At 45.9% G+C, this 26,097-nt stretch overlaps 2 protein-coding genes across 3 annotated transcripts in view; one reads left to right on the top strand and one right to left on the bottom strand.

Moving 5' to 3' along the window:
• The first annotated feature begins 1,023 nt into the window (after positions 1–1,023).
• TNFRSF13B (TNF receptor superfamily member 13B) lies at positions 1,024–10,444 on the top strand. Of its 2 annotated transcripts, XM_032762699.2 has the most exons (5): positions 1,024–1,104; positions 3,582–3,722; positions 5,030–5,146; positions 5,792–6,010; positions 9,947–10,444. In XM_032762699.2, the coding sequence occupies exons 2-5, from the start codon at positions 3,584–3,586 to the stop codon at positions 10,219–10,221; spliced, it is 750 nt and encodes a 249-aa protein (XP_032618590.1). In that variant the 5' UTR covers positions 1,024–1,104; positions 3,582–3,583; the 3' UTR covers positions 10,222–10,444. The 2 variants fall into 2 exon arrangements, with proteins under 2 accessions (XP_032618590.1, XP_032618591.1); XM_032762700.2 differs by lacking the exon at positions 3,582–3,722.
• Positions 10,445–18,380: 7,936 nt separating this feature from the next.
• The window catches only part of USP22 (ubiquitin specific peptidase 22), a 200,609-nt gene continuing 192,892 nt past the window's right edge, over positions 18,381–26,097 (bottom strand). The window contains exons 11-14 of the mRNA XM_075069166.1: positions 25,362–25,453; positions 23,816–23,878; positions 21,637–21,786; positions 18,381–19,284 (exon numbers count right to left, since the gene is read on the bottom strand). Of these exons, the coding sequence (XP_074925267.1) occupies positions 19,242–19,284; positions 21,637–21,786; positions 23,816–23,878; positions 25,362–25,453 (348 nt within the window). The 3' untranslated portion in view covers positions 18,381–19,241. The remainder of the gene's footprint in view (positions 19,285–21,636; positions 21,787–23,815; positions 23,879–25,361; positions 25,454–26,097) is intronic.

Below are 26,097 nucleotides of genomic sequence, written 5' to 3' on the forward strand. Positions count from 1 at the left end.
AGGAGAGTGGCTTGTGTCTGCACGTAGGGAAATCGTGAGTTACTAACATGCGAGGAATTGGTGCTCAGCTGCACGTAGCATCATTCGTGGGTTCTGTAGGACCAGTAAAACTTCTCATGCATTGCAAACGACTTCCTCTGGCAGCTCTTTCCATTCCTGCGTCATCGGCTGGATTGTCAAAAGAGCTCAGCTCCCATTTAGGCTCCCAATTCAGTGGCCCGGTGGATGCTGAGCTCTGTTGAAAATCTGGCTGCAACTGAAGGCACAGAGCACTGGAAAATCTGACGCCCGCTGGTGGAGCTGGACCAGAGGTAGCAAACAGAGGAGATTGTAGGGAAACATTCCCAGCACTCACAAAGCGTCAGCATACCAATTCACTGCACTGGAATACAACTCGATTAACACCGACTACATAGACCTGCTGCACAGTGTGCTTCACATAGCAAGACCTTCCCCCTTTTGTTGTCTTTTAAAGATGCACTGTTTTATGGTAATTTTAGTCTGGAAAATGTTTTTTGTAATGTGGTGGAAGAACCTCTCCCCCCGCATTCCCACCTCTTCCTGGGGGGAAAAACCTCCTGTTTTCTCTTCTTTGCATGTTTGGTTCCTTACCCAGGGGGAGCAGAGCATGGACAGACAGACCAACCCATGGAGATGCCATGGTAGTGTGACGTGCCTCCAGCAGAAGTCTCCTGCTGGGTCAGCTGAGCTGTTTTTCATGAATTAGCGACTCTGGGGTACCATCAAGCCCATGTGCCGGAGACACCTTGCAGCAGAATTCCATTGAAGAAGTTGTGGCTGCTGCATTCGCTCCCTTCCTGGCCGCCGCAACATGGCACCACGCCAAGGCCTGTCGGGGTTCTGTGGCCACTGCACATCTGGCCCAGGGATGCCCCACCAGAGTCAACTCGATCATTCACATGTTAGGTTAATTTGCGTAGAAAGAATGTGTGGGGAAACCCCAGGAAACACACGACCCAGGCTCTAATCAAATCTAACTCTAATAATAAACCTCATGAGTAACGAGCAGGCTCAGGGGCTGGAGCTCACAGTGAGATGGCAGGAGCTGATGGAGATTAGACTTGGCCTGAGACGAGACTGAGGGTGAGTATCCTGCCCACTCTTTTATCAGGCAGCAAGGACGGGTGAGGGGAGTGGGCTGGGATTGGAGTGGGCAGAGGACAGCAGAGTCTGCTGCTATGGGGTGGCCGAGGAGGTATATGGCTGGTAAGATCTCCTGCACGGAGGGGAAGGCAGCCTCAGTTACTGGGTAGCCTTTAATTTAACTGCGTGCACACTCCACTGCCATTTTGAAAACCCACCTACTGCTCCCTCGGGAGGCTGGGGGAGAATGCATCCAGCCTGAGCTTCTATACAAGAGATGGGAGAGAAACGTAGCCCCTGTTTGTCCACAGCGGGGAGGTGAAACCGGGGCCACCGCTCTGCCCTTTAATGTCAATTCCTCAAGAGAGGGCAGGACGGTGCCACCCTGCTGCACATGGCCAGGCTGGATCGGGCTCAGTGCCTGCACCAAGGGGTTGTTAACTTGGTGCTAAGGCCCACGTGCTGTGAGTGCCTCTTTCAAACCATCAAGTATCTAGCAGCCAGGGAGCTTGGAAAGATTTGGACCCTTGGCGACTGGATGGTAGAGCAGGAGATGAGGAGTCAGGCATCCTGAGTTCCACCTCCAGCTTGGCTACTGGAGAAAGGCAGAGCACTAGGGCCCCAGAGACAGGGTGGTAGTTACCATGGTGCAGATCCCCAGTCAGAGGCCCCCCCTCGGGCTACACAAACTCAGCAGGTTCCTAGAGTTGTGTGTTACAAGCAACTGTTTGCACACTGGGTGTTGTGAATGCTGGAAGCCACAGTCCCAGGCCAAGCAGGGAGGAGGTGCTGAGCTCTGCCGTGTGGCTGCACCACTGAAAACCCCAGCTGTGCTGCCAGGCAGCTCAGAGAAGAAGCCACACGTCTGTTATTGCTGAGGACCAACCTGGCTGAGAAAAGATCAAAGACAGGCACTAGAACAGCAACTATGGGCCAAACCCACAACCTGGGAGCCAAACCCTTTCCAAATATCCCGGGGGTTTGGGATCAGCTTGTGGCAGAAGGAATCACCCATGTGGTTTTGGCTTCAAGTTCCGGCTGGACCCCGCCACGATCTCAGAAGCACATGGACAATCTCAGGCCCACGTGGCACCATCCAGGCCTCGTCACTGTCACATTCAAGGGGGCGGAATTCTCCTCACACCCCAAGCGTTGGCTCTTTGGTGGCAGCTTCTTGCCAGAAGAGCTGATGAGCTCAGAGGCCCCCTGAGCCCAAGCCCGCTCTGGAGAGCAGCTCATTGGCCAGTCTCTATTTAAGTAGAAACAATTTCCAGTAGGAATGCGAACAACTGTATTTGCCATTGAAGATGATCCGGTCAGGCTCTCCGCGGCCTTTCACCTTGTGCAGTTTATAGTTGTGCAAAGCAGGGGTAATACTCCACCCTGTCAGAATGGGAGCATTTTACATCCACTTGTCTCTGATGTAATGAGCACCCCGAGGTGTGGAGAATCAGGCCTCAAGCACCCCGGAAGGGGAAGCTCCTGGAAGTCACAGGGGACACCAGCAAGCTCTTTTGCCCTTAGCTTTGGGTCTGGTACCTTTACAGGTAAGCAGACGCTTTGATCTAGGCCTCCTCGATACTGCAAATGCAGCTGGGTTCAGGGCCCCACTTCTCAGCTAGCTGACACTGGGTGTGATTAAAACCCAGTTCTGTTTAGCAGCACCGCTGGGAGCTCATTGCTCAGATCCACAGCCCTGGTTCTGCCCTTTGTTGGGTCCCCTGGAAGCAGGCCAAGCCCTCCTGCATTAGAGCAGTTCGATGGGGCCCCAGTGATACAAAAGTGCATGGCTGGTTGTGTCTCACTTGAACACGGTTGTCTACCAAGCCCTTCCTATTTGTAAATTTCACATCTTCATCATGCCTGACCTTTTCTTCTGGCAGCTTAGTCCTTTCTGCACATGTTCAATCATATCTGACAAAAAGCCATTCTCACACACACACTGACGAAAAGCCTCTCTCTCTCTGACACACATACACACGCACACACAATGTGCGGCTCACAAAGCAGAGCAAGGGAGGCATGGCACCATGCCACTGAAATCAATGGAAAGTAGGTGCCTAACTACTTGTGTGATTCTGGGCCCTTCTCATCTAAATCCCGAGGAGGATGCAAATAGGAAGGGGTTGCTATGGGAATCAAGATGTTCTCCCCAGTGTCATAGCCTGGACTGTCCTTGGAAGAAGTAAAGGCAGGGGATGGGTGGTTGCAGCTCCAGGCCCTCAGTTGATCTGACTCTGGAACAACTCCCCAAGAACATTCCTTTTGTCCAGTCTTACAGTCTTGACAAATGCCTGGCTGGCAGCTTAGGGCACACAAGGGATGGGTACATGTTCGTCCCTAGGGCCCATGCAGGAGAATATGTCCACTGCTCAAACACGCTCTGTGCTAATTAACCAGATGACTTCTCTCCAGCACTCAAGGCTGCCAGGTTTGGGGTATCTTCAGATCTCCCCCTGTTCCCTTCTGTTTTTCAGACATGCCTTTGATGTGCCCAAGGTGGAAGGCCATGACCAATTGCACAGAACAGCAGTACTGGGACAATCTCCTATGCCAATGCATCTCCTGCAGAGTTGCATGTAATCGGCCCAGTGTGGAGAGATGCACTACCTTCTGCGGTGAGTGCCTAGGGAGCTGGCTGGCCAGACACGTGCGTTTACTGGGCACTGCACCACATTTGGCATGTGGGTGCATTTGGTCTTCAGACATTTGTATTATCCCATTGGGCTGCAACAGGGAGGTGACTTGGCTGAAGGACTTTAATAGCATGACACTGTAAGGGGCTGGGTGTAGAGGCTTTTCGATAACACACAGGAACTCAGCCCTCACTCCTGTGCACCAGTGCCTTCCCACTGAGTGAAACAGGGAGGCTGGGGGCCAATATGCTGGTAGGAAGCAGGGCAGTTCTGAAAGAGCAGCTAGCAACAGGGATGATAGTGAAGTTCAGCTTCTAACTGGCACTTGAAAAAATCTCAGTCAAAGCTCTGCATTGGCTTCAACTGAGTAGTTTACTCAGACAAGTATCTGAAGCCAGAATGGTTAGGGAAATGCGACAGTCAATGCCTGCTCCCCGCATGGCTGGCTCAGCCAGTCCCAGCATGCCCCAGGAACCAGTTTGTAGGAGATCTGCTCTTTGTCCCACAGCTCCAGCTGATCTCACTTCTCAGGGCCAGTTGCTTGCAGACCCCCACAGCTGCTCACCCCTCCTCTGTGCAGGGAAGAGGCTCGCTCTGTGAGATCTGCATCTTAAAACTAGAATGATAATCAGCAGCCCACAGGTTCCAGTGAGGGGGCACAGGGCCCTGAGCTCACCAGCACCTGCATCTGGATGGGACACCCCCAGGGCAGATTTCCCATACTGCCCCAGGTGATAGCACCTGGTTATTAACTAAAGAGTGATGTCTAGGACTGGGGGCTCTCCTCAGCCCCTCCCATTCTCTGCCTGTGGCACAGAAGAGTTTATGCTGCTGAGGACTGCACTCCTTAGGTCTAATTCTGGTTTGGGGTTTAGTGTGTAGATGCTGGGGCGGCTTCGGCTAGTGATATACAGGATGATGTGGTAGACCTTTCTGGCCTTAAACTCTAGGACTCTAAAAACAAAACCTTTGGAAGATTTTTCTTCTGCCTTCAGGTTTTTAATCTCTGAGGTCATCCTGGGCTCACAGTTTCAGGCTGTTCTCTGCCCCACGAGGCCTAGGCCTTTACTTTATTAGATGTTCCTGTCTTCCCATGCTGGGGCTTTAGCAAAACCACCAAATTTTGTGAGTCTCCTGACAAAATGGCAGCACTGGTCCTGCTCGGATACCAAGGTTACCCCAGCCCCTGTAAGCAGGCCCCAGTGCATAGCTCTAGCCTCTCCCACAGCAGCAGTTCCTCTCGTGACGTATTGAGCAGGATGCATTTCTCTCTCCCTTCCACTCTCCAGCATCAATGGACTGCATCAAGCAACCCGGCTCCTACTACGATGAGCTCTTGAGAAAATGCATCAACTGCTCGGGCATCTGCGGGCAGCACCCAATCCAGTGTCTCCCGTTCTGTGAAAGTAAGGCTGCAGAGTGCACCTGGCAAGCGCTCTCGTGAAGGGTGGGATGCAGGCTCCGTGCTCATGCAAGCTTTGCTTTGGGGACATTTAAACCTGAGGGCCAAGGTAGGACAACTTCTGGCCCTTGCTCTGCGCAGATGTCAGCTGACCCCAAGCCCTCTCAGGAGCTTTTGATTAGACTGTATTAGCTAGGAAGATGGGGAAGGAAATACCAGGGCATGATCTTCCCTCAGGCTATGCTCTCTGCCCTTGGCTCTCCATCTCCTGCCAAGAACTGTGTTTCCCCCTCCTCCTTTGTATGTTTCTTTGTTTTGCACTATTGTATGCTGGATCTATCATACTGTAGTGCTTCTCATCTTGCTGTGCTGCCTTGGGCCAGGGGTGGTGGTGGGGAACTTCTCCATATCCTCAAGAATTGCACACCGTGGGGGGAGGAAGAGCCTTGCAAGGTGCTCACATAGAGAGGGGGTGAAACTGAACAGAACAAGGGCTGCTCCACTTGCCACATGGAAGGGGACACCCCTGCAGACGGGAATGTTTCCAAGGCAGGTTCAGAGTCTTCATCTGACTGCTGTATCGCCAGGGCAATGAACCCCTTCCTGCCCTGCACTGGACAACAGGGATGTGGTTGTGCTTGACTTTCAGATAAACTGGTAACTACCTCATCCAGAATGCCTGCTCTGGAGCAGAAGCTAGGCAATGATCAGGACCAATGGCTGGTTGTCTACCTGCTGCTGGCGCTCTGCCTTTGCACCGTGATCTGTTCTTTGCTGGTGGGCTGGACCCACTTCAAAAGGAGGGGAGCGGAGGTCTCCTGTCAGCCCACCCCTGGGACCTGCCACAAGAGAGAGGATTCCTCAAAAGGTAAGTACCAGCTGCTGGAGAAAAGAGAGAGAGGTTACGGGACAAAGTCAAACGGGGAGATTGTGAATGGCTAGAAGTACCCACTAACACACCTGAGCTGGGAAATAGATTCAGACACCAAAACACATGCTGTCGCAGTCTCCTTAGCTGGGAAGAGGACAGCGTTCCACACCTGCTACTGGCCAGAGGAATGGTTATAGAATGAACTGGTGCTCTCTGGCTGCTACTCCATGCCCCAGAGGAAGGAAAGAAGTGACTAAGCTCTTAGTCATGTACCGTAGAGAAAAAGAGGAGGGTACCAAGGGCACTGTCCTTCCTAGGGCACAGGCCTGAGTTCTTGTGCCTATCTCAGTACGTCACACAGTTGCAAACCAGGCAGGCCACTGAAGGGTGTGCGCTGCTTCTCAGGAGTGGAGAATGTTTCTGGGCACGGGTCAGTCCTGGGAGCCTAATGCTGAGTTCTCTCACCCGTCCCCTAAGTGCATCTCCTTGTGAGGCTCTGAAAAGATTTTGCTCACAGAGGGGAAGGCCAGAAGGGACCATTCTGATCATCTAGTCTGACCTGCCAAGCACAGGCCAGAGAATTGCATCCAGAACTACGTTCAAGAACGTTCCCTAGCAGAACAGGCCAATGGATTAGCCGTGAACCCAAGAGCCTAGAGACAAGGCACGATGGTCGTGTGGTTAAAGTAATGGACAGTGACCAGCACCTGTCTCTCAATTCATGACTATGCTGCAGAGTTCCTGTGTGAATTTGGGCAAGTCCCAGTCTCAGGGCCCTAGAGCCTCACCTGTAAACTTCCTCACCTCAGACTGGTCATTATACAGATGCATTTATTAATGGCTGTGAGGTGCTCAGACACTACAGCTCTGCGGGCCATGTCTGTAGACACATCTAGGCCTAATCCTGGTTCTGACATTGGCTTGGTGCATGATCTTAGCCAAGATGCAGACTCTCTGTACCTCCGTTATACCTGTACCCACCTTGGTAAAGGCTTTGAGATATTGGGCATTTAATGCAAGCTACTCTCTGGAGCCCTTTGAACGGCTTGTGCTTATTAAAAGAGGACATTAGCATAGGACATGATCCAGTCACCCAGCATTCAGCTACCAAAGTGCAACCACAGGTAAAGAGAAGACTCTTCAGAATGGGCACAAGGTGGTTTGTGGCACACCTGGGACAGCTGCCACAGAAATGCTTGTCAGCTGAACTATGCAAGCCAAGCCATCACTGTTTCAGGCTCCCCAGGCCTGCAGCTGCCGTGCAATCCTGACGCAATCCTCTCATTCCACGGCAGCTCGCTGCTTGTAGCTATATTTTAAACTGTACAACAGCAGGCATGAAAGCAAGAATTGGCACCTAAAGCTAAGCCTGCCGTCTAGGAATAATCAAGCTAATACGGCGCTTTGATCTAAAGCACCATGCATCTGACGATCTCAAAGCACTTCAGGGACATTAAACATTGTTTATGTGAGGTTCATTTTACAGCTGGAGAAACAAGATCCAGAGAGCTTTAAGTACATGGCAGAGGTAGGACTAGAACCTCAAAACTGCCAGGCTGGACTGTGCATCGCCGTTCAAAGGAGCAGAGCTGTGTAGCCACTGAGTAGCAGTCCTGGGCTCTCCCTCCTCGGATTGGCAAGGGCTAGGAGGCAGCTGGTGAAATCCCAGGAATGAGAGGTAGTAAAAAATAAGTGTCTTAGATTAATCAGCCAGCCAATCAAGAAACAAGGCTGACCATCCTTTGATAATGATCACAGGTCTGTGTTCGTTTGGTCAGGGCGATTTGGCTGCACTGGGGCTAATGTAACAGTGGCTTCCCACTTGCTCATTAGGGGCTGGCTGGGCAGGCTGAATATCAGGGGCTTCAGAGGCAGATCGAGGCCCAAGGCAGCTGCAGGCTCAGGCCCTAAAGACTTGCACGTGGCTTTGGCTGAGCAGTGAGCCAGCCTGTTTACAGGCAGGCGGGCCCTTGCTTTGAAAAATACTCTGGGCAAAATAGCACTATTTTGGTTCCTGATGGCCTGGAGATACACAGGATGGGCAGATCCCTGTCCTGGGGAGTAAGCAGCTGAATGAGACAGAGAAAACAAAGACTAGGGAGAGGAACCTGAGGGCAGGGAAAGGAAAAGAGAATTGAAAACGGTTCTCCTCCGGTACCAGATTGATGGTAATTTAAGATATTATGCTAGCCTGGGACTCAGGAGACCCAGTTCCATTCTCTGCTGTGCCACAGACTTCTTGCGTGACCTTGGGCCGATCACTTAGGCCCAGATTTTTAAAGATATTTAGGTGTTGCGCTCAACAACAGCTAAATCCCATTGGACACCTCAGTGCCTAAATTTAGGCTCTTAAATCAGCTAGTGGTGCGACGGTGAGCACTGACCTTTACAGATCTGAGTCCTAACTCTGACTGATTGCCATGTAGGTTTGGTGCCTAAACACCTTAGCCCAGGAGTTCTCAAACTTCACTGCACCATGACCCCCTTCTGACAATAATTACTACACAACTTCAGGAGCGGGGACTGAAGCCTGAGCCCGCTTGAGCCCTGCTGCCCCAGGAGGGGGGCCAAAGCCAATGCCCAAGTCCCACTGCTTAGGGGTGAGGCAAAGCCTGAGCTCCACTTCCCCAGGTCAGGGGGCCAAAGCTGAAGTCCTCGGGCTTTGGCTCCAAGAAGTGGGGCTTGGGCTTCGGCCCGGCCCTCAGAAAGTCTAAGCCAGCCCTGGCAACCCCATTAAAATGAGGTTGTGACCCACTTTGGGGTCCCAACCCACAGTTTGAAAACAGCTGCCTTAAGGCCATCTGGGCCCTGTTCTCTGTGCCTCAGTTCCCCATCTGTACGATGGGGACAACAGCTCTGCTCTGCCTCACAGGGGTGTTGTGAGGATACATTCATTAAAAAGACCATGAGGGCCTCAGATGCACCAGTGATGGGGGCCAGATAAGAACCTAAGATTGATGGTCTCTCCCTTCCATCTCATTGATATGGAAAATCAAACATGCAACCTAATAGGTCACTTTTCAGTGCAGAAACGTAATATTCCTATCAGGATTTGTCTGAGGACACTGTGGCACCGGGGATTGATTTTAAAGGGCCTCCCTCAGGTTGGAAATGATTTATTGTATTTTCAGAACAATTATTATCCCCCTTCGTCCTAAGATGATTCTAGGTGACAAGGACGGAATGCTCTGCCCGTCTCATTTTGAGAATTCTTTCAGCTGTGAGGCAGTTTTTTGCATTTCACTCCATTTGGACAATGGATCAAGAGGCCAGTCACTTGCACTCGGTTTCTCACATCGCTGCAGTTTTTAAGCTGCACACTCAGCAGTGGGAATGGCCAATCAAAAGGCAGTACAACTATTTTAAGTATCAAAGTTATTTATATTCCTAGTAGTGTTGTAATAACCCCCATCACCACTGCCACCCACCTGTATCTGAGGACTATATTACTTGATTCAGCCCCCGCAGCAGAGATCTGGCTTTTCTTGAGTTCTACATCTCTACACAAAGTCAAGGGGTTAGACCTAGGCAGCTACACAGCCCTCAGTTTGTTCAAAGGCAACAGGACACATACCAGGCACCAGGTTTTGGTTCAAGCAGGGCAGGAAATGGATGTCCTCTCCAGTCCTAGGATGAGCCCTGTACATTCTCCCATCCATTGGTGTTCGACAGAGCATCACATGGCACTGGTTCTCCTTGCTCCTAGCTGTTAAATCTCATTTAAAGAAGTCAATAGTACATGGCCTTTTCCTAATGCTGCCCTTCCCCTACAGCAACTGCTGACGTCATAGGGCTGTCGTGTGGTCACGAAGGAGGTGGCTCTCCATCCAGGATCACACATGGAAGGGGAGGAAGACACGAGCTAGCCTCCTACAAAGATGTGGCACCTGCCCCTTGGGAAGCTTTGCTCTAATATAGATTGTGTCTTTACAGATCACTTAGTGGAAGCGGGGAGCGTTGGAGGTGGCTCCACTGGGAGCAGACTACCAGAGCCCGTGGAAACCTGTGGCTTCTGCTTCCCTGAACAAGGGCCTGCCATGCAGGAGACCAAAGCATATCACAGCTCCTTCTATCATCCTGGAGCAAGGGCTACTGCCTCACAGGCTGGGATATCCAGCACAGGAAGTGCTGGGGCTATCCCCACCCCTGAGGATGGCCATTTCAAAATCATATGCTCCCCATCACAAGAGAAGACACCGATGACATGAACTCATTGAGCAATGCAGTGATCAGGGAGAGAAGTAACACTCCCCACACTCAGAATAAAGCTGCTTGCATTTGATCCTTGCTATCAATCTTCGGTAAAACACAACTGTACCTTGCCTGCCAATGACGACAGAAGCTACCTTCACACCATGGAAACAGACTGTGGACAGTCACTATTTTCCTCTACTATGGAAATAAAATTCTCATGATTATTATGCACTCACCATAAAAGTCTCTTGCATCCTTTCCATATAGCATCACACATATCCTCTAACCTGACTTCTCCAGGTTCTTCTAAGACTCTAGCGTCAGTGGAACCAAAAATTAAATCAGGCTTTTCAAAGCAATTCTCAAGCAACGGAAGTGACATGTATTTTATAAAGGTGACAGATGCAGAGAAACTGGATCCACTGCAGCTAGTCAGTGCTAGCCCTAGTCCACAGAGCACAAATAGCAAGTTCTTCATCCCCATATTTCATAAACCCCAGAGATATTGTGGAGCTTGACACTTCACCCATAGACTCACAGAAATGTAGGACTGGAAGGGAGCTCAAGAAGTCCTCTGCTCCGTTTCCCCACTAAAGCAGGAACTAAGTATGTACATCATCCCTGTCAGAAACTTGTCTAAACTGTTCTTAAAAGCCTCCAATGGCAGGGATCCCCCAACCTCCCTTGGTGACCTATTCCAGTGCTTAACTAGCCTTAGAGTTAGAAAGCTTTTCCTAATAATATCTACCCAATCTTCCCGACTGCAAACTAAGCTGATTGCTTCTTGTCCTACCCTCAGTGGACGGGGAGAATAATTGATCACTGTCCTCTTTATAAACAACCTTTTACGTATTTGAAGATGTTACCATGCCCCCTCCAACCCCAGCCTTCTCTAAACATGCCCAGCTCTTTCAACCATTGTTCTGGGTTTCAGCCAGGAAACCCCCCCTTCTCCCAAAATTCTTTTCTTAATGATTAAAACTAACAGATTTTTAAAGAGCTATTTTAAAAGTTGTTTTAAATGTCTTGGACCTTTGTCTTCTAGTTACAGATAACATTTGGCCTCCGAGAGGAGTAGCGCTGAAATCGGTATTACCATATCGGATTAGGGTTAGTGTGGCCGCAAATCGATGGTATTGGCCTCCGGGCGGTATCCCACAGTGCAACATTGTGACTGCTCTGGACAGCAATCCGAACTCGGATGCACTGCCGCGTAAACGGAAATGCCCTGCAAACTTTGAATTGCATTTTCCTGATTTGCCAGTGTGAGCTCTTCAGCACAAGTTGGCATGCGTCCCAAATCAAAAAACTCAGCATGGCCGTACGGTAGATACTGATTCTGATTGCTGTATGGAGAACAGATTGTTTCTATCACGAGCTCCGTTACGAAGACGAACTGCCAAGCCTTTGAAAAATCTCCAGACTATGATAGCAGAGTCACGCACAGTGCTGTGTGACAAGGCGTACGGAAGCCAAAAGAATCACCATGGCACTCAGACGGAGGGAGGGGGGTATACTGATACTCCAGCTATCCCACAGTCCTGGCAGTCTCTGAAAGCTATTTGATTCTTGGCTGAGCTCCCGGCCATGTGGGTAAACAATTGTCTCGGGGGTCAGGTATAGCCCGTCAATGTACCCCCCCCGCCCCCCCCTGCCCCTCCCGTGAAGAAAAAGGAAAAAATGTTTCTTGACTTTTTTCAATGTCACCCTATTGTCTACTGCATGCTGTGGTAGACGCGGTGCTGGCGGCCACTGAACAGCCGCATCCTCTCCCCTCTCTGGTGGCGACTGGTACATATGATTGTATCCCATCTCGTCAGCCCGAGAGTGCTCCTAGGCTGGCCTCAGGTCGACGGTCGGGGGCGCTGGGTTAAAATAGGATGATATCCGGTCTCCCCACAGATGTACGAATAGCTGCGTAACCGTCCTATCATAGCACTGGGGCTTGAGTCATCAGCCCCCTCCCTTTCTGTGTAAAGATTCTGCACGGAGCCGGCTGTTGCTCTCTAGTTCTCCTGATCACTGGTTCTTTAACATTGCACCTATTAGGCAAGGCTACTTTTGATACCATAAGGGGCGGGATGGACCTGGGGCTTCCCATTTTTGTCTTTGCACCCCCGCGACCGACTCAGCCAGGGGCACCCATGACAGCAGCAGAACGGTTACACAGACAGAAGAGGATACCCGTCATTCTCTTGCCAATTTACGATTGGCCACAGCAGACGGTACCAGATGACTGATACTCTCTGGCTCCTTGATGCAAAGAAATGATAATGCTGCTGTACGTGGTAGCATGCAGTATGCCATCTGTCGTTGCATCCAGTATACACAGTTTGGGTGCAAGTAAAAAAGTGAATAGGCTCCATGGTTGCCGTACATATGGCGATTTGTACTGCCAGATAGCAATCCAGGGAAAAGGGTATGCGAAGATTGTGCCATGGCTTTTTCGGAGGAAGAACTCATGACTGACGACAGTTCCCAGACGAGTCCTGCAACATTTTTGCCCCACTCAGGCACTGGGATCTCAACCCAGATTCCAAGGGTGGGGGAGACTGCGGACTATGGATAGCTACAGAGAATGAGCTACCCACGTGGCAATGCTCCAGAAAGCGCGCTAGCCTCGGACGACATGACGCACAGCCAGCCTCAATTGAATGTGCTTAGTGTGGCCGCGTGCACTCGACTTTATACAATCTATTTTACAAAACCAGTTTATGTAAAATTGGAATAATCCTGTAGTGCAGACATACCCACAGAAGATTCCTTGAAGCAGAGAAAGTTCTGCAAGGAGTGTGGGGCAAGCCAGATTGCCACTTGCATTTCTGAGATGCTAAAAATGGACCTCCTGGGTGGGTGGGGAGGTGACTGGCTCCGACTGATCCATGACACTGCCGAGGTGGCAGCTAGGACAGACACTAAAACCATAGTAGCGACTGGTTAGAATACTCTCAAGAATCACTTTTTACATACAATGCATTTCTAAAAATTATTTTGAAATTCTTCCCCAGTTGAGTGGCTCCAGTACTGAATGGGACTCTTGTCTCTGGGGCGGGCTACCATTTCAGTGACCCAGCAGTGAATAGACATGTCAGATATCACCTTACGCCTCACAAAGAGGAGAAATTTCAGGACTCAACAGAAACCAATTAAAAGTGGAGCACTTCAAAAACTGTTTTAATGTGAGTACTGTAACTACACACATCTTGGTTTGAATTAACTGTTTCTATTTGAATTTCCTGAATTTCCAGTGTCTTAATCTGCTTTATGAGATTCAAGAGACATGGTGGCCCAACTTCTTTGGGTGACAGAGACAAGCTTTCAAGCTATACAGAGCTCTTCTTCATGACATTCCAGGCAGCAATTGTCTCTCTCATTATTCTTGTGTGTTGTATTTTTGGCCCTTATATTGGCTAGGGATGTTCTCTTTATAGTGTAGTGACTGGGACATCTTTTCTATTGCATGGTATTTACATTTAGAAAAAGGAACCTTTCCAAACTTTTACTTAAAATTTATCCTGCCTGCTTTCTCAAACATGAGGAGATGTTGAAACGTTGCCAGCCTAAGCATAACGTCTGTTTACCAGGATGCTGAAACAAATTAACAATATTTTATAACCTGTTAAAAATATGAAGTCACTTGTTCCAGGGCATGAAGTAGTTGCAGCACTGCAGTAACTATGTGCGAGGTGCAATACAGTGCCTGAGATCTTTTGTCAGTGAGGTTTAGAATAGATAACTGGAGAATATTTCCTATCTTACTGAGCAATTTCCAGTGTCCCATGCTTAATACACTCTGAATTTTAGTGCTAGGACAGCTTGCTTCCCCGCCCTCAGCTCTGAACTTGAGGTCCTTTTAGAAAGGAGAATATTTTTTTTCTTGATAGAGTTCCTTGAACACTACTATCACAAGCCCACTTTATCGGGAGGGGGTAAAAGTATCAGAGCCAGCACTAACACCATTTAAAGGTCCAAGCGGTTTTAAACCAAACACCTGTGGCTAAAGGAGAGGGCTGTTTCCTGACTGTTGATGACCAGCTGGGGAAGTGGAGGGAATTGATACAAAATGAGCCAGTCGGTAGATGCCAGGAAAAGCCTGACCTGAAGGTCATTATTGCTCTTTCTAAACCATGTGATGTTTTATAAACCAAGATGATAAAACTGCAGTTTGGTCCAGTTTCTTTTCAGGACGAGGCTTTTGCTGGCAGCACTGGCAAAGCAGGACTAGGAACTTTAAATGTCCTATTTGAACTAACAGAAGTGACACGAGGATCATTTGCAGTGATGTGGCACCAATATTTTGTTTGTGGATGAATTTAGTACTGGTGAAAGTGCTTCATTGACAGCCTTGGAAAATGACACCCAGTATTCAGCAACAGAATGTTGTACAGGTACAAGACAGCTGTGTCAGTGTGACTCTAAGCATGCAACGGACAGGCTGCATTTAGGAGTGAGAGGAGGCCTCAGGCTCCAAGGAATAACAGTTATGATCTCCCCACCCAGTCAGCACCAACTATGATAGTTGTCAGGTCCTTGTTCATTGGAACCTGGGTTGAGACTACAGAAACTTGGTTTTACATAAGCTTCATAGCCTTTGATGGTAGCAGCTTTCAGCCACCACCACCCTGGGCTGGGCTGAATTGGCCACCTTCTGATGAAAGGCTCAATCTCCCATTACCAAATTCCCAAGATGTGGCACATGAAGTTGTAAAGATCTGACAGGTGCCAGTTTAGCTCAAATGCTCTGGGTTCTCGAGGGCAGCTCCTCCCAGTGCATGGGTAAGCATCTTAGTGATTTGGGGCAAACTACGGTTGCCAATTTTGGTTGGAGATATTCCTGGAGGTTTCATCACATGACAATCTTTAATGTATGGAAACTCTAGGACAATCCTGAAGCGTTGGCAACCCTAAGAGAAACAGCTCAGACACCCGCTCCCCCGACTCTCGGAAAAATATCCCCATTGTTTAAAAAGAGCAGCAGAGTCCTGTGGAAAGGGACAAATATCAAAGAGCTCACTCTGCCACTACCAACACGTTTTCAGTTGGGGCACCAACAAGCTCCTGTTCACAAGGAGGCCAGGACACCGTTCACATTCAGAGTCCACTTGCCCTCTGGCAGGCCTCCTCTCTGGTTACCAGGCAACCAGAATGGCAGTGATGTCCATTAAGCACTGCCCATTCTCTGGCACTCACTGCAACAGAGGAGGGGAGAGCCGCTGTGGCCCACAGTAGCATGCACCTTGCGTAGTCCTTCCAACACGACCACGACAAATGGGAGGGGAACACTCCACGTAACCACACACATGCCTTCCACCTCTGACAGGGTTTAACAAACAATCTCTGTATGACTACTCTACAGAAAAAAGTAGCCTGGGATGCGCCAGTCAATTAAACAAGAGGACAAGTTATTTACACAAACTCCAAAGTACAACAATTAGAGATGTTAAAGCAACAGATGCAAGAGAATCAATAGACTTTGCATCAAGGCTGCTGCTGTTGCTGCTAACGACAGGTCCCATAGCTCTGACCACACATGACAGAAGGTACTTCCTCTTTTGAGACACTGGTTACATTTCCCTCTATTACTAGGAATTGAGGTAGTGGGTGCAAACTGTTCCTCTCACACTCACAATTTATAGTACAAGCCTCTACTGGTCACCACAATGAAGCAGTTGTCTCCAGTAACTCCTGGTCTAGAGGCAGGGAGAGGGGGTAGGGCCAACATGCTATATTGTAATTTTCTCTGGGCTTCATTTTTCTGTCATATGCAGAACCAAGCACACTGCGGGCCCCTATACACACCACACACACACTTTATGATGAATCTGGCTCTCCAATGGCAGTCTCAGTCATTGGTAACTTCTTCTGATCCTTCATCAGAGCAGAAGGAGCAATGCAAAGGGAAAAAAAAATAGCTGCTTTAAAAAAGCGTTTAAGGTCAGGGGTTGAAACAACAGGATAACCAGTTGGTGAAGCAGGCAGGTTTTAGCTACTGTCTGTCAACAAATTAGGTAGCTATAACTTGATCAGTAAACTTCTAAATCAGCGGGAAACATCTTATTGCATGGTAAGACTTTCTTATATAGCAGGAGCTCTGTTGAAGGGGATGTGGCCCCCTCTATGAGACAGCTGGATTAGAAATGGTGGGGGTGAAACTGGGGCAGGTAAATCTCCCAGTTCTACAATGTATGTAACTACAGAGTGTGATCTGCACGTCATTTAGAAAGAGGAGATGAACAAGGGTAGGGCCTATTGGTCTGTATGTAGAAAAGGGCATTCAACTGATGTAGCATTGGTTTTTAGAACAGTGGCAGGCCTTCCACTTCTAAAGGAAGAAAGATGATCCCCTCTTCCCTCAATAACCAGGATTCAGTACTGTGATTACCACTGCTGAAGTGGCAACAAGCCTTTCAGTACAGGATATAGAGATCAATGTTACAGCAAAAACCTGCTTTCAATATGCCTCAAATTCTAGGCTCAAAAGCAGAAACAGAGCAGTGAAAAAGTCAGTGAAGATCCTTTAATGCAAAGGATGGTCCTTTCACAGTGCATGAGAGAAAAAGGCAGCAGTGTGTTTTGCAGGGTTGGCCTTGTCACCCAAACGCTTAGGCTGCAAACAATAAGCTCCAGTGGCCTAGTAAAAATAGAATTCATTTGTTTGACTTCTAACAGCTCTCACCATCACAAAGCCAATTGACTCACTGTACAATAATGCTTATACTCCACATGGTGGTGCCCCTTCTTCAGTAACATAGCAAGGTGGTGGTTTGAATTGCATCAGTAAACAGGCCGGGGAATAGTGAAAGGCTGATTCTTGTCTTCCACTGCAAGCTTACTGCATTATTAAAAGGTAGCAGGAAGCCGTTGTCGAGTACCTACACAATAGCACACAGCCCTGGCATGGAGGGATCTTCCTTTAGAATCAGCATGCCATCCACTAGTATTGCTCTAGCAGGCTCTCACTGGCAACAACAAACATCATCATCATCATCATGAATTTAAACCCTGCAGTAGCCAATTATGATCTTTACCAAATCAAGCCAGAAGTATTCTGAGTTTGTGCAGTGGAGAAGACATTAAGAAACCCTAGAAAAATACTTACCATGCAGGAATCGTACTGCCTAGCTGCCCCGACCCTTTAACATGATCTTATTCTTTTCCCTGTGCATAGACTAGCAAGGTGCTCAATCCAGAAACACCTTTACATGTTCTCCACCCCCCAAGTCTTCCATGAAACAGATCAACATGCTCCAAGTCTTTCTTAAGCAGGCAGACACCTGCAAGTTTTCTCTAGGACAGAGGGACTGGTCTAACCTTTTCAAATTCTATGTTTAGCTTTGCGGCCAAGGTGTGTCTGCCTCGCCCCCGAGTCCTCACCTAGCCCTTGGAAAGGAGAATATTTGCACTACAATCAAAGCAAGATTACTTAAGTATGTTTGCAGGGGGGAAAAAAAAAAAGACCTTTTCAGTGTGACCCTTACACAAAGAAATACAATGGCTAAATCCTTCAACAAACTAACATTTGCAAATTTTCCACGAGGAAGCAGCAGCAGCAGCCAAAAAACTGATTTTTCTTTCCTTTTTGAGCTCTGCATTCTGAGGGGTTAAGAGGTAAATAAACACTTTTCTCATGGACTGCAATTCTATCTACAGCCCTGCTTCCTGGGAATTAAACATACAGTTACAGCCAGTGTCTAGACAGGTAAATGGGCTGTTCTTAAGTGGGAGAGGTAGTTGGGAAGAGAAGGGTGAAAGAGTGGAGAACAAACATATTTGTGACAAAACAGAAATGAGCCTGCATACCAGCTGCTAAGCATTAAGAACGTACATAAGGATTGGATTCCATAAAGGGGAGAGGAGTCTAAGGAGTTAATAAATGTGGGAGGAGAGAAGGAACCAATAAAAACATACCAGGAAAATGCTTTGTTTACTTTAAAGCCTAGCATACTGCAGAAGTGCTCAATAGCTGCAAATCTAGGCCTCCATACTGCACTCAGCAGCAGCCACAGCTAGCAGATGGCAGATTTGCAATACTAACATTCCGCAAAATGCCACCTCTCTTTGAGGGGACTTGGCAGAACCGGGGGAGGGAGCAAAACAACCCACAAACAAGAAAACCAGTGATTTTAAGAAATCAAACTTATTGACAACGTTTAAAAAAGAACCAAGACCACTGTTACAGTATAAACACGCCAATTCATTCATTTTACTGATGGTTCCATTTATGAATTTCATTCTCGTGAAAAAAGGGAATAAAAGGAAAAAATTAAGAAAATAGCTATTTATAGAAAAACAAAACAAAACAAAGGGCTCAAACAGAAAAGAATCTGTGCAGATGCTTTGATGAGCAGTCTGATGGCAGATTACCATCTGTGCAGCAGGCATGCTTGAAAACCTGTCTCAGTACTGTAGCTTCAGTTCCACAATCCAGGATTTCTTTTACTTTTGTCGAAAAAAAGAGCCTAATAGTTTCATACTGTATTTATTTAATAACTAAAATTCACAAATAAAAAGATACTTGCAAAGTCCTTTAGTTGTGTCATCCCATTCTCCTCCACTTTTCTGCTTTCAGACCCATATGCATCAAAAATGGGCTTGGATTTTTAATAATAACTGTTATATGATTGGTCAGTTGGAGCTGAAGCACCAATGGAGAAGATGCTTTATGGAGATGATGGCACACCCCCTTGCCTTCCCACACACTTTTTGGAGGAACATAGGAGATGTACCAGTGCCCGGACTCCTCTGCTCCCATTTCCCCCACCCAGAGCATTCCTCTCATTTTATATTTCTGCTCTTAAGTGACTGACTGTAGCCTCTTTTTTCCCCCCTTTCTGTCCTTGCGGGACAGCATACACGTTGGACATTGTTCATTTCTTACTCCGCCAGGCTGTGAGCCAGTGTCAAGTAGGTCTTGTTACAGCTCAGTGCTAGTTGTTGTTTAATGGGTCTTTTCATTTCAGGTAGGTTTGTGTGTCATTTTAGAAGGCTTGCTTATTTTCTTCCTTTCATTTATCTGACAAGCTGCTGGATAAGGCTACTCATATTCCAGGAACTGTTTGTGATAGAACAGCAAATATCTGCAAAAAGGAAGACACAACACAACTTTAACCTTATGCTGTACATTTTAAATCCCAATGACCAATCCAGCTATGATAAAAACAAGGACTATTAGTGCTATTTTTCTTTGGCAGCTGGAACAATTCCAGGGAAGTGTGTTAGTTTCATAGGATGACCACAAAAAATAAAATAAAAATAAAAATAAAAAAAATCAGCATACTGAATTTCATCAGTAGTTCAGGGTCCAGGACAGATAGGTAGTGAGCACATTGACCACCCTGTTCTGTAACCTAGCGTCAAGTCTTGAAAGCTAAACAGGATTGGACCAGGTTAATATTTGGATGGGAGACCTCCACATAACACCTAAATACTTTGTGTTTCTGTAGATGCGCATCTCCCTCTGAGTTGGTAGTGGGAGCCATTGTCCCAGCAGCATAGGGGGCGCTGTTAGGTTGAGGATGCCACCTTTTGGATGAGATGTACAAGCAAGCTCTCGACCACTTATAGTCATTAAAGATCTTATGCCACTTTTTTATTTTTTTTAAACAAGAGCATGGATGGAAACGCTTGTGTCCCAGTCAAATCTGACATGTCTACCTATACTCCTCTTGGCAGGTTCAACTGGGTAAAATTCTCCTCCTCTTGTCCTAAACTACTGTGCAGCATTTCTGTGTACTATAGCACAGCTGCTGAGCAGTATCCTTGAGGCAGCTACATTTCAGTGGGGAGCAAAGTGATTCCTGTGCATCCCTTACCCACTTCATACTGGCAGGATTGCTGCAAGGCCAGTTAAAATATTTCTAAAGCCCTTTTGATAGCTCCACATTAAGAGCTGCTACAGAATGATCATCATCTTCATTTCGCCACTCCACAGGGTTTCCTGAATCTTTCCTCTCCTTCCACAGGTGGAGGTCCAGTCAGAGCCACCATTTATCTGAACAAGGTAAAAATGGGCAGGACTCCCTTCACAGTCAGTCAAAGCTGTTTCTTAATCAGCTGGAGATGCCACTGGAATGATACAAACCACCTCCTCTTTTCTTGGACTGGGTAATTGCCTCTACAAATCGCCCAGCCCCAGGAGCAATGCTACCTGTTTCCTAATGAAGAAAAACAAACCAATCTGGTCTACTGACCTTTTTGTTAAATGAATTAATTAAAATAATTTACACTAAAAAGTCAAATATTATAGAAGAGATGCACATTGCCAGGCTGAAAAGCAGAAAAGGAAAATATGAAAACTTATTAAAAATTCCAAACCAACTGCGTGCGCTTGCAGCAATCAGAGGAAATGTCAGGTATAATTAAAAATGAGAACAGAACAGATTTGATCTTTTCAGCACCAAACCCATGGTTGATATGCCAGAATGGAGGCGATTACAGATTTTAAGTTATTTTTTCTTGAAAAAGAACTCAATTCCTGATGCTTCTCAAATGATAAACATGTTAACCTCGCAAAAATACTGCTCTATGTAGCATCCACAGTGCATGTTTGAGGGAAGTGATCGAAATGATACTGTCCATTTGAAATAATTATTAAGGGGGGATATGACAGAGCTCTATACAATCTTGAATGGAGTGGAAAAAGTGAAGAGAGAGGTGTTATTTCTCCTTTCCCACAATACAAAAACCAGGGGTCATCTGATGAAATTAACAGGCAACAGGCTTAATAAAAACAAGAGGCAATACTGTTTTACACAACGCACAGTCAACGTGGCTATATATATGTGCACAGCTAGATGCATCAAAGTCCATTTCCCAAAAGAAATCTACGAAACAGAAACCAACCCTCAGAAGTGGATATCAGTAGTACTTTTTGGCTATGTATCTAACCACTGTGTTATACAGCCTGTTGAATAAACTGCCCTCAGAGGACAAAGTCTAGTATAATATGGAATTGTGCCTTATGAAGCTTAAATAGCTAGTCCATATGGTTCTGGTTAGCCAGTGGGATTACACCAATCCCTATTACAATGTGAATTCATAATACATGTATTTAACAATGAAAGCAACATGTGTAATAACCTATCACACACTCACCCTTGTGGCTAGCAAGGCTGTGATGAGGCAGATATTACTGCTGCCTACTGGATTAGCCAGAAGGTGGGTGGACATACAAGAAACTAGTTATCTCACACAGCGGCACAATGCACTGCTACCTTGTCCTTCCCTTTTCTCCAGTCTAAACAAACCCAGTAGGTTAGACCAGCTTTCTGAAGCACTGACAAATGATCACTCTGGAGAGAAATTGTTCTATATGGCCAAAATCTGATAATTGAAAGTAATAGAGGTTCACCCACCCAGAGGGGACCTTCTATGAATGATAACCCTGCCCCCATTCTTTCCTCCCCATACCCTTTGTGTTCACAACCTACCCTTCGCTGTCTAGTACATCCTTAATGCTAGCCTTGGTGATGATGGCATCATCACATTTGAACCACTGGTCCTTGTGCTGCCGGATGAAGCTGGTATAGTGCCCACTTTCCAAGGTGCCTTGGTGATTAACTACTGCAAACAAGGAATACCTGGGGGAGGAAAAACAGGTAAAGAACTCTTGGATCCAAAGAAAAAGGAGTAGAAGCTTGTGATTGTCTATACATGTGTATAAAAAATGGATGCCACATGTCACCTCTGTAATTAAAACACGAGTACTCAACGCTGGTCGGGGATGGGGCATGCTTTTCTCCCCACCACCTTGCTATTGCCTCTAACTGCCTGTTTTACTACAACTGTCAGTTTTAACGCTGGAAGCTTTGCTCACAATTGAGTAGTTAACAGACTTTTCTTTTAAAATAAGTAGATTAGTATGATTAATTCACAGATACATGGATTATAAAGCCAGAAAGGATCACGGTCATCACCTACCTAGTGTGACCTGGATAACACAGGCCATAGGACTTCCCTGGATTAATTCCAGTTTGTTCTGAGCAGATTTTTTTTTGAAAAATATTCAATCTTGAGTTAAAAATGTCCAATGATGGAGAATTCAGTAGAGCCCTTGGTAAACTGATCCAATAATGAATTACCCTGGCTGTTCAAAAGGTGCGGCTTATTTCTGATCTGAATTTGTCTAGCTTCAGCTTCCAGCCACAGGATCTTGTTATAGCTTCATCTGCTAGATTGTAGAGTTCTCTAGTATCAAATTTCTGTTCCCCATGAAGGTATTTACAGATTACGATCAAGCCATTGCTTAACCTTCTCTGTTAAACTGAACAAACTGAGCTCCTTGAGTCTATCACAACAAGGCAGGTTTTCTAATCCTTTAAATCATTCTTGTGGTTCTTCTCTTTCTTGAATTATGGACACCAGAGCTGGACAGTATTCCAGCAGCGATCGGCACTAGTGCCAAATACACAGGTTATATAATCTCCTTAGTCCTACTCAATATTTCCCAGTTATAAATCCCAGGATCTTATTAGCCCTTTTGGCCACAACATCGCACTGGGTGCTCATGTTCAGCTGTTTACCCACCGAGACTCCCAAAGTCTTTTTCAAAGTCTTTTAGCAAAGTCATTGCTTCCAGGGATAGAGTCCTTCAATGTGTAACTATGGCTTATATTCTCTGTTCCTAAATATACAGTTTACATTTAGCCATATTAAAAACATATTGTTCGTTTGCACTCAGCTTACCAAACAATCCATGTCACTGTATTAGTGACCTGTCCTCTTTACTATTTACCACTTTCCCCATCTTTGTGTCATCTGCAAACTTTATCAGTGAGGACTTTATGATTCCTTCCAGGTTGCTGATAAAAATGCTAAATAATGCACTGCCAAGAATTAACCCGTGCAGGACCCCACTAGAAACACATCAGCCCAATGATTCCCCATTTACAATGAGTTAGCCAGTTTTTGATCCATTGAATGTGTGCCATGTTGACTATGTATCTATCGTTCTAGTTTCTTAATCAAAATACATGTGGTACCAAGTCAAATGACTTACAGAAGTATATTAGCTCATTACTATTATTTTTACCAACCAAACTTTTAATCTCATCAATAAAAATCAACTAGTTTGATAATATCTATTTTCTATAAACTTATGTTGATTGGCATTAATTACGTTGCTTTCCTTAAATTCTTTATTAACCTAGTTCTGTATCAGCCATTCCATTTTTTTGCCTGGGATTGATGTTAGGTTGACAGGACTATAACTATTTGGGTTGTCCTGTTTATCCTTTTTAATATTAGCACAACATTTGGTTATTTCCAGTCCTCTGGAACTTCCCCAGTAATGAGTGTTTCAACACTCAGTTGCAATACACGTAGGAGTGTTTAAAGAAAAAGCCTTCCCTTTCATCCTATACCAATGACTTTTACATTCCTTCCCTATGCTATTGCTGGTGTTAACACTAGAAAGCCAATAGCCATTCACAGCTTTTAGCAACTAAGCTAAGTAAACATGCAATGATCTTTATTTTGCCAAAGAGCAGACTTGCTGTTCTGTAAAACATAGCAATGCTTTACCATTGCAGGACATAGAACAGATTCTACTTCACCTTGCAAAAGTCATCCACCTTGCACAATAGGAGAGTACTGGAAGGCACCACTTACTTATTATCATTGTTTAGACTATCCGTTGGCTGCTGGTACTGCCCATTCATTCTGCTCTCTTTGCTGCAACAAAAACACACAAGAATCCAGTCACTTAAAAGCAGTGGTTTCTCAAAAGGAGGCAGTGGGTCACACATGGCACAGAGAGCCTGCATGCTACCTCCAGGGGCAAGTGCAATGATGCTTAGTGGCAGAAGAGGATTGCTGACTAAGGTGTTACAGATACCATATTTGTGCTCATGGTGATGCTGTCTAGGAAGTCGATTTCTCCTCCTAACTAAGGCCCCAATCCTGCAAACACGCACATTCTTAAGTCACAACTTCTCATCCCCAGATCTTAAAAACAGATTAAGGAGAGATTAATTTGGCACTTAACCCTGAACAAAATATAATTACATTAACCTTTTAAACTCCTTTGGATCAATCGCTCTTCTTTTGACTTGTGAGTTTACTTTGCGTTTTTGATTACAGCAATAGGATTACCTTCCTGGTTTCAGAGGTTGATAAAATTCTGATTACAGAGCTCCCTGCTGCAGAAAAATAATTTTCCTGATGTCACAGTGGCTATATTCCTTCATACCTGAAACCTTTCATCAGCACCCAGCTATTTTATCCATAGAGGACTCATCAGAGAATAGCAGGAAAGCCTCAAATACTCTGGAATGTATTGATATAAACTAACCTTCTCTGATATCACACAGGCAATATAGTGGAGGCCTGAAACTGTCCCTCTTTCCTGGCAGAAATAACTATGTTTGCCTGTAGTAAATAATTTTGAAATTGATATTAAAACTGTATCAGTACGGATCCTGAATTTGAGATGTGTTATTTTTGTGCGTTTGGTATTGGTTAAGATGTGATTTATGTAGTAATAATTTAATTAGAAATGATACTTTAAGTATAATACTTGATAAGAAATTATCATCTCAGGTCACTAACTGAACTTTTACGGAAGGATTTTTACACAAGGGTTTGTTTTTGTGACTGAGATTTGAATAAAAAATTAGTCTTGCTATGTCTGGAGAAGCTTACTAGCTAAATCGCTAAAGCAGACAACCCTAGTTAAAAGTATTTTAATTGGGCTTGAACTTCTTTGACTCTCTAATCTCAGGAGTGGCTGAAGAGGGCTTTACATAAAAAGAGGAAGAGAAATTTTTGCACGCTTTTGTAACATTAAAAATATTAGGAATGTTAAATCGGATCCTCTCTGATTGCGCTGAAGAACATACTTAGCTGAAAGGACAGCATTTTGAAGACAGGACGTCTTTGTTAATTATCTACCTTTGAAGTTAAACAGGTGTTAACTAAGTTTTTATAGGACCTTGTTTAAAACACAAGACCTGAATTGGTTTTACTAAAATGGGTTTTGAAATGGATTTAGTTAAACCAGAGCACACCCTTTCATGGACATATTTACATGGGTTTATCTGTATATACACTGTGTCACAGCCCTGACTCATAGGATATTCCATCTTCACTACATGCATGTGCATGACTGGTATCCAGACTAACCTAGTCTCTGGGGGATTTTTAACACTGTACATACCTGGAAGCCATAAATGGCGTCATGTCCAACTCCAGCGGAAAGGAGACATACGTAGTGATCTTTCGCCTCAGTTTGGCTGAGTGTTCAAACCGCTGAAGACAGAAAGTGGAAGTTTCTTTTAGAGAAGAGACTCTGATTTCCTTTCCTTGTACATGTCTTACACATTGGGCAAAGTGAGATGAAAGGAAAGTAGGGAGATTGTCACACAGCCACGAGAGGATGTGAATAAATTAGGTATTTTTTTGGTTGCTTTCAGGTAACAGTTAGGTCAGTATATACAAGTGCTAACAAATTTTCCCTAGAAAATCCTAATTCATGAGGGAGGCAGGGGTAGAGGGCAATCAAAGCATACTGCTTAGAATGGTGACTGAATATCTAGGGAATTAATATCAATTGGGGATAAGTTCAAAATAAACGTTTATACTGTGGCCTCAAACAGAAAGGTCCAGTGGGATAGGCACTATATAAACATACAGCAAATGACAGTCCCTGTTCCAAAGAGCTTATATTTGCAGCAAAACTGGTGATAGACAAATGCTGCCCCGTGGTGACACATATGCCTTTAAGGATTCATCCACCTGACTGGTGTATTTAATCTACCAACATCAACAAGGCAAGAAATCATCTCAAGTGACTGCCACCATTATGCCAGTTGTCTGTGCACACGAATCCTAAATCGAAATAAGGAACAAATGAAAGGTAAAATTAAAGAAAATAATCGGTCTCCTTTCTCCTA

Source organism: Chelonoidis abingdonii, chromosome 9 (assembly GCF_003597395.2).
Source record: "Chelonoidis abingdonii isolate Lonesome George chromosome 9, CheloAbing_2.0, whole genome shotgun sequence".
Lineage (NCBI taxonomy): Eukaryota > Metazoa > Chordata > Testudines > Testudinidae > Chelonoidis > Chelonoidis abingdonii.

Excerpts from the sequence above, each read along its gene's own strand:
- TNFRSF13B (XM_032762699.2), top strand. The coding sequence starts at position 3,584 with ATGCCTTTGATGTGCCCAAGGTGGAAGGCCATGACCAATTGCACAGAA. Across the intron at positions 3,723-5,029 it reads GAGATGCACTACCTTCTGCG|CATCAATGGACTGCATCAAG; the intron begins GTGAGTGCCTAG and ends TCCACTCTCCAG. Across the intron at positions 6,011-9,946 it reads GAGAGAGGATTCCTCAAAAG|ATCACTTAGTGGAAGCGGGG; the intron begins GTAAGTACCAGC and ends GTGTCTTTACAG.